Genomic DNA, 11,810 nt, shown 5'->3' with positions numbered 1-11,810 from the left:
CCGAGCTTTCCTTCCCAGAGCAGGACCGAGCTTTCCTTCCCAGAGCAGGACCGAGCTTTCCTTCCCAGAGCAGGACCGAGCTTTCCTTCTCAGAGCAGGACCGAGCTTTCTCTCCCAGAGCAGGACCGAGCCACACAGCCTTTTACTGAGATTTTAAATCTACTTTTAAGCTAATTAGGATACAAACCGCTTCCTTCACAGAATATTGGTTATAGCCTGTGTTCAGAGGGATTCTGCCCACCCTGCTTCCCCTCCACTCCTCCTCCCTGGCTTCCCCTCTCTTTGCCCCTCTCAACAGAGGAGATTAGGATGGGAAAGTCAGCTTGCCTCATCAGCTTGGCCAACACTGCATTGATGAGGCGCAATGAGCCTCATTGGGGCTGTGCCGACTGTATGTTCCACGGCCCAGAAAAGAAGATAGAGGACAGAGTTAATGTTTTCTCTCCTCCCTTCTCTGCTCCCTCCCTCCCTCTCTTCACCCCTCACCTCTCCCTCTGTAGGCAGATTGGTAGGAGTGGGCAGAAGGCTGGGCTTTTGTGCCTTTACCCATGAGATCATAACCCAGGATGTGCTCAGAATAATGAAAAGAGGGAGGCATTACATCATGAACAAACACACACACCCTGGTACCTCATTGAATAGTAGTGTGTGTGTGTGTGTGTGTGTGTGTGTGTGTGTGTGTGTGTGTGTGTGTGTGTGTGTGTGTGTGTGTGTGTGTGTGTGTGTGTGTGTGTGTGTGTGTGTGTGTGTGTGTGTGTGTGTGTGTGTGTGTGTGTGTGTGTGTGTGAGGTAAGTACATGTTTGCCTTGTTAAACTGAATATGAATGTCCTCCTCCCACCTTGTTCGCCCCTCAGTGCTCCAGGCTGCCAGTAAGACCCCGGTGGTATTGTACTACTAAAGCAAACCATTTGCCCAGTCACCCTTAGTCTTGGTTTCTATGGAGACCCCTTCCTCCTCGCCAAGCATGCACTCGGCACCCCTCCAGCGGAACGGGGTGGGATAACACCAAGCCGGCCAATCACACACACTTACCTACTTTACATATGCAAACATGGACCATGAACTTCTCCATAATGCACAGTTTGCTCCCCAAATTATTACACTAGTGTTGGTTGAATGGCTGTTCTGAGAAGAAAAAGAGTTCGTAAAAAGCTATTAATTTCACCAAAACCACTTTTGTTGTTTGAATTGTGCACTAATTGCATCGTCTGACGTGTAAATGAAAAAAGAAACACATAAGATACGTATTTTGGTCTTTTCTCCTCCCCTGTAGCATGTTCTTTGTTGACATAACTCATGGTATGTTTGTCTGATGTAACATACCCTCAGCTTTTCCACCAGAGGGCAGTGCTCTGTCTGTGTCTTCTCCTCTCCTTACTGTAGAGCAGCCCTGCTGCTGCCTGTCAGACAGATAGACCTGGCCTTGGGGGGGGATGAAACTCAGCCACTGTGGAGGCTACTGCAGTCAACACAACCAAAATGCAAACACCTCGGCACTTCAAGAACACTGTGACCTCTACAGAGCACAAAGACCAGGGCAGGAACCACAGTCAGAGACAGAGGCCAGGAGAGATATGGGACCGTACAGGTGGCTGGGGGGGGGGGGGCAAGAGAAGAAAACGGATGCTTATCTCAACTAATTAGCATGGCCTTTTTGGCAACCATTAAAAGTATACAGCGAGACAGGGCAGGGTTTGGGCCTATTTGGTTTTACAATCGCTCTGCCTCAGCCTCTCCTCTGAGCATAGTAATCCTGTCTACTACTGCCATCCATTGTCCAAGATGTAAAGTCCCACACACAACCACTCATTTTAAAAGGCCCTAGGAAAAGAAGGAACAATCTGATTTGTTCACACACAGGAAAAACACAAAGGTTGGGTTCATTGCCAAAATAAAAACTACTTTCCCTGTTCACTGAAGCCTGACAACTTTACTATCCTAATTGGCCTCATTAAGTGGAACCTCAAAGTGTGTAAATAATTTGTCTGCAATAAGCTTGCCCTATCTTTAGCACTCTTGGCTCGCTCTCTCTGACTTGTTTTCGTTGTGAAGAGAAAGGAGGCCCAGAGTTAAAATAGCAGCCCATAGTTCCTGGAGCAGATGTAGGATCTTAATTTGATCACCCTGTTGACTTTCCAGCAATTTAAACCTGTAGTGTATTTTAGTTTAAAAAAGGCGTCTGAAGTTCGTAATTTCCACTTACAAAAAAATCTATCAACCCTTACAAAATGTCCATTGATTATAATCCACATAATAATTCACATTTCCTGTTGTTGCAGGATTATTTTCTTGCTGTAGCAAACTGGCTCAAATTAAGATCCTATATCTGTATTGTGTTATCCTTTGACAAAAATAACCTTTGATGTGGTAATGAGAGAGACCAGTGTAGAATCACAGCGCCACAGATCTCAAAATGCGTTCCATCTGAACATGGTTTATTACGAGGCTTGTTTCTGTAGTGTCAACAAATCACAGATGGGGTACTCTTGTTGTTGTTCTGGCAGGTTCTGTCCGTTTGTGGTTTTGGGGGAATAGAGTGAATTAAGATCAAAGTAGAGTTGCTCAGGACCACGTCTCTTCTGTTGTTAACTAGCTCTGTGGCACTAGTAGGACATATCACATCTCATCACTTTGTAAACATGCATGTCTGGAGCACTGCGACTTTGTTTCTATCATGGGCAAGCTCACATTCATGTAGTGCAGGGATGGGGAACTGGCGGCCTGCAGCCCCCCCTTTCTATCATGGGCAAGCTAACATTCATGTAGTGCAGGGATGGGCAACTGGCGGCCTGCAGCCCCCCCTTTCTATCATGGGCAAGCTAACATTCGTGTAGTGCAGGGATGGGCAACTGGCGGCCTGCAGCCCCCCCTTTCTATCATGGGCAAGCTAACATTCATGTAGTGCAGGGATGGGCAACTGGCGGCCTGCAGCCCCCCCTTTCTATCATGGGCAAGCTAACATTCATGTAGTGCAGGGATGGGGAACTGGCGGCCTGCAGCCCCCTTTCTATCATGGGCAAGCTAACATTCATGTAGTGCAGGGATGGGCAACTGGCGGCCTGCAGCCCCCTTTCTATCATGGGCAAGCTAACATTCATGTAGTGCAGGGATGGGCAACTGGCGGCCTGCAGCCCCCTTTCTATCATGGGCAAGCTAACATTCATGTAGTGCAGGGATGGGCAACTGGCGGCCTGCAGCCCCCCCTTTCTATCATGGGCAAGCTAACATTCATGTAGTGCAGGGATGGGCAACTGGCGGCCTGCAGCCCCCCCTTTCTATCATGGGCAAGCTAACATTCATGTAGTGCAGGGATGGGCAACTGGCGGCCTGCAGCCCCCCCTTTCTATCATGGGCAAGCTAACATTCATGTAGTGCAGGGATGGGCAACTGGCGGCCTGCAGCACCCCCTTTCTATCATGGGAAAGCTAACATTCATGTAGTGCAGGGATGGGCAACTGGCGGCCTGCAGCCCCCCCTTTCTATCATGGGCAAGCTAACATTCATGTAGTGCAGGGATGGGCAACTGGCGGCCTGCAGCCCCCCCTTTCTATCATGGGCAAGCTAACATTCATGTAGTGCAGGGATGGGCAACTGGCGGCCCGGCCCCCCTTTTGTAGGCCCTGTGGATCAAAAATTATTTACCAATAATCATTTACAAAAATAATTGATGAACTTGGTCGTGATCTCAATTTACTGGAATAGTAGAATGCATAAGGAGCAATTTCAAAACAAATTTGTCCATCAGCAGAATTTCACTTTTTATGTCAGTCGCTGACAGTCACCAGTGTCAGTTAACATTTTTTAGATTGGTAAATTAGTCTAGCCAAACTTAATCATAACGTAATCATGGTCGAATTACCCACCTGGGGCCCCCATTGATCTTCAGTCACTCTCACTCAGAAATCATATTAAAAACAGCAAACATTTCTCTTCACCCTATAGCAAAATATGTAGAACTGCAGTAAATTAGCTGTAAAACGGCTCATTTGGTTTCTACGCCCCATTGTGAAATGAATAGAATTTCATGAAACCTTTTATAAAATTGCAAAATCATCTCCCCGCCACATGGCAGACTGTGTAGAATTGCAGCAAACTTGCTTTAAAACTGCAACATTGCAGCCTCTGCTCCTGCCGTGTCACATGTCACATGTCACACACATAGAAGTTGTCCACTCTGTCTCTTTTTCTTTCTCAGTACCGTTTGAGATCACACTTCTAACAAGCAACTTTAAAAGGCATTTCTAAAGTCATATGCAAACCAGCTTATAAAGGGTTTATAAAGGCTTCATTCATTCATGTTTTGGTTGAAGTAGGAACATATTTCTCTTGGGTAAGTAATCACTTTCAGAATGCAGCCTACTAAACTTTGCATGTTGGTGGAGAGTTTTAATTGCAGGGGTCATACTATATACAGTGCCTTGCGAAAGTATTCGGCCCCCTTGAACTTTGCGACCTTTTGCCACATTTCAGGCTTCAAACATAAAGATATAAAACTGTATTTTTTTTGTGAAGAATCAACAACAAGTGGGACACAATCATGAAGTGGAACGACATTTATTGGATATTTCAAACTTTTTTAACAAATCAAAAACTGAAAAATTGGGCGTGCAAAGTTATTCAGCCCCTTTATTTTCAGTGCAGCAAACTCTCTCCAGAAGTTCAGTGAGGATCTCTGAATGATCCAATGTTGACCTAAATGACTAATGATGATAAATACAATCCACCTGTGTGTAATCAAGTCTCCGTATAAATGCACCTGCACTGTGATAGTCTCAGAGGTCCGTTAAAAGCGCAGAGAGCATCATGAAGAACAAGGAACACACCAGGCAGGTCCGAGATACTGTTGTGAAGAAGTTTAAAGCCGGATTTGGATACAAAAAGATTTCCCAAGCTTTAAACATCCCAAGGAGCACTGTGCAAGCGATAATATTGAAATGGAAGGAGTATCAGACCACTGCAAATCTACCAAGACCTGGCCGTCCCTCTAAACTTTCAGCTCATACAAGGAGAAGACTGATCAGAGATGCAGCCAAGAGGCCCATGATCACTCTGGATGAACTGCAGAGATCTACAGCTGAGGTGGGAGACTCTGTCCATAGGACAACAATCAGTCGTATATTGCACAAATCTGGCCTTTATGGAAGAGTGGCAAGAAGAAAGCCATTTCTTAAAGATATCCATAAAAAGTGTTGTTTAAAGTTTGCCACAAGCCACCTGGGAGACACATCAAACACGTGGAAGAAGGTGCTCTGGTCAGATGAAACCAAAATTGAACTTTTTGGCAACAATGCAAAATGTAATGTTTGGCGTAAAAACAACACAGCTCATCACCCTGAACACATCATCCCCACTGTCAAACATGGTGGTGGCAGCATCATGGTTTGGGCCTGCTTTTCTTCAGCAGGGACAGGGAAGATGGTTAAAATTGATGGGGAGATGGATGGAGCCAAATACAGGACCATTCTGGAAGAAAACCTGATGGAGTCTGCAAAAGACCTGAGACTGGGACGGAGATTTGTCTTCCAACAAGACAATGATCCAAAACATAAAGCAAAATCTACAATGGAATGGTTCAAAAATAAACATATCCAGGTGTTAGAATGGCCAAGTCAAAGTCCATACCTGAGTCCAATCGAGAATCTGTGGAAAGAACTGAAAACTGCTGTTCACAAATGCTCTCCATCCAACCTCACTGAGCCCGAGCTGTTTTGCAAGGAGGAATGGGAAAAAATGTCAGCCTCTCGATGTGCAAAACTGATAGAGACATACCCCAAGCGACTTACAGCTGTAATCGCAGCAAAAGGTGGCGCTACAAAGTATTAACTTAAGGGGGCTGAATAATTTTGCACGCCCAATTTTTCAGTTTTTGATTTGTTAAAAAGGTTTGAAATATCCAATAAATGTCGTTCCACTTCATGATTGTGTCCCACTTGTTGTTGATTCTTCACAAAAAAATACAGTTTTATATCTTTATGTTTGAAGCCTGAAATGTGGCAAAAGGTCGCAAAGTTCAAGGGGGCCGAATACCTTCGCAAGGCACTGTACTGTACTGCCTCTTACGGACAGCTGTTCCTGTATTGAAGTAACCAATGCACTCAGTATTTTATGACGGCTGGTGAAAGGAGAGAAAGCGTTGTCAGACCACAAGCACTCAAGTCCCAACCACATCTGGTATTACACTCAAAATGAATTTTTCTAATCCAATAACAAATTATCCAAATAACAACACAGTCACAGGATTTGTGTCCGCACATGGTATTGAAATTCATCCCACCTGGCCCAAAACACCAATCTCTCTGAATGTGGCCATAATCCAATCACACGGGACGCATTTCAACACCAGGCATAGACAGAGTGCATTGTACATTGGCGAGGCATTGAACAGGAGATGGGAGTTCTTCTTACCTATTCACCACAATAACAGGATGGACTCAGATCGACCTGTCAGATCCCTGGAAACAAGGGGCTGCATTGCAAAGTGTCTGTGCAGGCACTAATCCCTCAGCCACAATTCTCCAACTCCAACCAATCTCCTCATGTAGGCATACTATTCCCCTGGCTGCAGAGCGGAATCGGCACATGGGGCTGCTGGGTATGCCACAGCATGTTATTGTCTCCTCTCTCTCTCAGGCGGCTGGGGTCCAGCTGGCTCCTGCTATGTGTTATCATGTGAAAACCAATGGCGGGTCCCTTAACACATGGTGCAGGGCAGGGCAGGGCAGGGCAGGGCAGGCGGCGACTAGATGGGTGATTGGTATGCAGTCAGAGCCCCTTCACTAGCGAAGGAGCACATGTTCAATCCCTGGTCCTCATCTCTACCCTTTCTCTACCTCCCTCTCTTCTCTCCCTCTCTGGTGAGGGTGAGGCTGCATGCCCTGAGAATTTAGATAAAAATGATCTGTCTTTTCAACTGATTTAAGGGTACTGGCTAAACCATGGAGCAACTAGGGGGCATGTATTACGTTGGCTATCATAATGATGTGTGATATGAATAGTTATCTAGGATAAATCTTGTTTTGCTGTAGGCTGTATGAGTGCCATGTGTGCATTTTGAACACATAGCAGGTGCACTCAACCTTGGACACCACCAGTGGCAACACGTAATTCAGGGCAGGTGGGGCAGTCAGAGGAAAATATGGAGCGTAGGGGTTGATAATGTTCTCTAGTTGTGCCGTGATTGGCTCAGTGTTCTGTCACTCATGGGGACACTACGTCACTGCCAAATCTAAGGGTAGAGCCTGAAAAGTCAAGCTCCTTGGGTGCTGCCATAGAGTTACATTAGAAGTGCCCATCCAAGAAGGCTCAATGTCATTGGCCATAGTTAAATATGATGTCAAATCACGTTACATCTACAATAGCTTGATTGGACTGATCATGTCAACATCATACTTTCATATCTAGGCTTGCAGTCATCATCATTAATCAAGTTGACAATCTAATGAAAATCCTTTTTAATCTTTGTCATATGAAGAGAAATGATAGATAAAATGTATAAGTGCTCATTGGCCATTGGACATAAACATTATAAAACAAGTTGGAAATGGCAAATTCAACAATAACTGGTTTGCTTGCAGTTGCTAACTGCAAGCATTGCAGAGCAATCACTAGCCTGCTATTCAGTGGAGTGGGTGTGTAGTCCCAATTCTGGGTTTAAGGGTCTCTTTTCCACATGTAAAATAATAAACATTCAACATTGGCCATGCTGTCAATCCAGTATGATTTCTGCCACGCTCAAAACAACTGTGAACTCAGAACTAGGAAATTTGACTTCAGTGAGTTCAAGACAACTGGGAACTCGGGAACAAACGAGCTCCGACTGGGAAAATAAGTTTTGAACAGTCATTCAACTCGGAATTGTAAGTCGGGAACTCTGTCCTCTTTCTAGACCTACGACCTGAAGATCACTGACGTCATCATAATTCAACCTTGTTTTTTTCAGAGTGCCCAGTTGTCTTGAAAGTACCATAAATCCATAGAATGTCAGACTTCGATAACAAAGTTTAATGACAAAATGTGCCCACGAAGGACTGCTGCGCCACCTGCCTGTTCAATTGCAGACAGAGTTCAGTGTGTCAAATCAGAGGGCATGTTGTCCGGACCTCTGGCAGTCTCTATAGGGGTACCACAGGGTTCAATTCTCTGGCCGACTCTTTTCTCTGTATATATCAATGATGTCGCTCTTGCTGCGGGCAATTCCCTGATCCACCTCTACGCAGACGACACCATTCTGTATACTTCTGGCCCTTCCTTGGACACTGTGCTAACTAACCTCCAAATGAGCTTCAATGCCATACAACACTCCTTATGTGGCCTTCAACTGCTCTTAAACGCTAGTAAAACCAAATGCATGCTCGTCAACCTTTCGCTGCCCGCACCCGCCCGCCCGACTAGCATCACCACCTTGGACGGTTCCGACTTAGAATATGTGGACAACTTTAAATACCTAGGTGTTTGGCTAGACTGTAAACTCTCCTTCCAGATTCATATTAAACATATCCAATCCAAAATCAAATCTAGAATCGGCTTTCTATTTCGCAACAAAGCCTCCTTCACTCACGCCGTCAAATTTACCCTAGTTAAACTGACTATCCTACCGATCCTCGACTTTGGCGATGTCATCTACAAAATAGCTTCCAACACTCTACTCAGCAAACTGGATGCAGTCTATCACAGTGCCATCCGTTTTGTTACCAAATCACCTTATATCACCCACCACTGCGACCTGTATGCTCTAGTCGGCTGGCCCTCGCTACATATTCGTCGCCAGACCCACTGGCTCCAGGTCATCTAGGTAAAGCTCCGCCTTATCTCAGTTCACTGGTCACTATAACAACACCCACCCGTAGAACATGTTCCAGCAGGTATATCTCACTGATCATCCCCAAAGCCAACACCTCATTTGGCCGCCTTTCCTTACAGTTCTCTGCTGCCAGTAACTGGAACGAATTGCAAAAATCGCTGAAGTTGGAGATTTTTATATCCCTCACCAACTTTAAACATCAACTATCTGAGCAGCTAACCGATCGCTGTAGCTGTACATAGTTCATCTGTAAATAGCCCACCCAGTCTACCTACCTCATCCCCATACTGTTTTTTATTTTATTTACTTTTCTGCTCTTTTTCACACCAGTATCTCTACTTGCACATAATCATCTGCTCATTTATCACTCCAGTGTTTATCTGCTAAATTGTAATTATTCGCTCCTATTGCCTATTTATTGCCTACCTCCTCATGCCTTTTGCACACACTGTATATAGACTTTCTTTTTCTACTGTGTCATTGACTTGTTTATTGTGTTATTGGCTTGTTTATTGTTTACTCCATGTGTAACTCTGTGTTGTTGTCTGTGTCACACTGCTTTGCTTTATCTTGTCCAGGTCGCAGTTGCAAATGAGAACGTGTTCTCAACTAGCCTACCTGGTTAAATAAAGGTGGGGGGGGGGGGGGGTGAGCACAGCACAACATGGAGTCCAAAAATGTATTGTATGCTGCTTCATAAGTGATGTAATATGCCAGGGAGATGTGTATTCCTTAGCTAAGAAAGTAATATTAAGTCTATGTTGTGTAGTAAGCTGTTAGTAGCCCATGCGCCACACCCTAATCATTTGGTATATTTTCCCCTCTTAATTTCGCCACTGTTCTGACTTGGTGGTGCACATGTAGCCTATATCCTGTTTTAGAGAAATGTAATCATAGAATATTGTAAAAGCTTTCATTGTCTGCTTATATGCCCCCTTTATTTATCCTACGGTTCTGGCTTGGTGTACCAGGAGAACACTGTAAGATTGGCCCTTGTTCTGAATTCTGTTGCTGTACATTTCAAAAGTGCTGAACAAATAGATATATTGACGTCCTAGCTTGCTCATTAATGTCTTAATCGAAATTACGGATTGCCTCTTATCCCCTTGTTGTCCCCTTATGCCATAGTTTGTACATCACAATTGTCAGTAGAAACCACATTTGTTTAAGCAAGTCAGCAATATCAGCTAAGTTTTTTAAAAGGCAGTAAATGAAGCTGAATGAACTGTTTCACTGCCAGACAATGCTCCACTGATAGCCAGGTGTAGCAGTGGTAAGGTGTTGGGACTGCTGTTGGGACAGCTTTATGTAGGCCCTAACAGTTTGTGGGCACCGTTTGTCACCGCTATAGTGCAATTAATGTATTGGTTAGTGTTGTGTTGTGACTTTGCTGGCTTGCATCCCTATTAAAATTATTTTGTTTGCCCCACCAGTATTTAAATGCTAAAATCGCCGCTGGACACCACTTCTGTTTTAAACGTCAGTTGACTCAGCTGCCCAAGCTGTGTCTTCCATATGAAACGGCATAATTGTATTTAATTATTTATTTAACCTTTATTTAACTAGGCAGGACAAATGTGTAAATGTAGTTCTCGCCTCAGTTAAATCCAGTTCTTTAAACGCCATTCGGGAGCCCAATATAGCGAGATTGATTCTAGTTGTTTGCCGGCTATATCGGCACGGCTGCGGCACACAGCAGTCTATTCACAGGCGTAGAGCTCAACAACAAAGATAGGGGGTGTGTGAAATTATTGGCAGCGTTTCAGGTGACTCCAGGAGACACCTAAAGTGGGACTTGCCAGTGTGTTTGAGGGAGTGTGTGTGTATATGTGCATACGTCCGTACGTGTGTGTGTACGAGTGTGCGTGTGTGGAGCAGCCAACACACACTTACATTCGCTCACAACATGGCGATGAAAGGCCGAGAGACACGACGGCTCTCTCCCCACTAAATGCAACCATGTTCTGAGTGAAAGCAGGGTACTATGCCAAAGGGAAATTAATTAACTAATAGCCAACTAATAGTCTATTTCAGAGAGGATCTAATTGTGGATTCCATGATATGCTTGTTGATCGCGGTATAGCTGGCTGTAGAGACCCGCACGCTGCTTTACCCCACTGCTGGAAATCAATGCTTTACATGGCGGTGGAGACTATCTGGTTTTTCTATCTACTTTCGTTGGGCTTCTGTGGACCATCCGTTCAAGGTAAGTCGCTTAGCTTAATATACATGTTATTGACTTGGGCATGCCTTTCAAGTTAGTAATGTGTTCTATTATAGTTATCTTTCAGAACATATGCAGGTGCGATAAGAAGAGATTGGTTAGTGAACACATTTGGCACCTTACTCGTTGCAGTGTTTGTATCTAACTGTTGAGTCTAGGTAACAGGACGACGTTAGGTCAATCTAGCAAAGGCTATAACGTTCTTACTTTTGTTCAATGGCCCATTCGTCTTCCAGCACACGCTGTCGGGTTTCTCTTTATACCTAAATGCTGGACTGCCGGTTACAAAGTTAGTTGCACATATGCAGCTATGTAACCATTATCTGCTCATAACGTATTTAATGTTACAGTGGAGGCATGCGTTCATTGAAGACATGTGCTGTGGGGTTGAGTTTGAGGAATGTGAGTTGCGTTTCAAGAGGTTTAAATAATGAGCGTTAAACATGTGGCCTGTGGGTTTTCTGCACAAATATCATTTCTCACAATTCAAAAGCGTTGCCGGTGGGACAAAATCGTTTTACCAGATGTCACGATTTATAAATCTAATGCAATACCCCATATTGCTACAACAGGAGTTTGCCTCTAGTAAGGTGTATGCCTAAATAACACTGTTATTACAATTATTTATGAGCTGCTCTCATACCTTACACACGAAAACGTGTCTTATCAATTGTCACATAATTGTATTTATGTTTGTGCTCTTGCCTCGAAACAAATGAAGGCGTATTATATTTTGTGATGTTTGAATCCTCATATCGAACATGTGCCTTGTGTTTTGGGGGCTT

General features: G+C 44.4%; 1 protein-coding gene across 1 annotated transcript in view; it reads left to right on the top strand.

Moving 5' to 3' along the window:
- Positions 1–10,629: 10,629 nt before the first annotated feature.
- The window catches only part of LOC118394154 (immunoglobulin superfamily DCC subclass member 4-like), a 73,941-nt gene continuing 72,760 nt past the window's right edge, over positions 10,630–11,810 (top strand). The window contains exon 1 of the mRNA XM_052462154.1: positions 10,630–11,007. Coding sequence (XP_052318114.1) covers positions 10,863–11,007 — 145 coding nt within the window. The 5' untranslated portion in view covers positions 10,630–10,862. The remainder of the gene's footprint in view (positions 11,008–11,810) is intronic.

Source organism: Oncorhynchus keta, chromosome 14 (genome assembly GCF_023373465.1).
Source record: "Oncorhynchus keta strain PuntledgeMale-10-30-2019 chromosome 14, Oket_V2, whole genome shotgun sequence".
Lineage (NCBI taxonomy): Eukaryota > Metazoa > Chordata > Actinopteri > Salmoniformes > Salmonidae > Oncorhynchus > Oncorhynchus keta.
The sequence above is the reverse complement of the archived record's forward strand: the minus strand, read 5'-3'. Positions and strand labels throughout refer to the sequence as shown.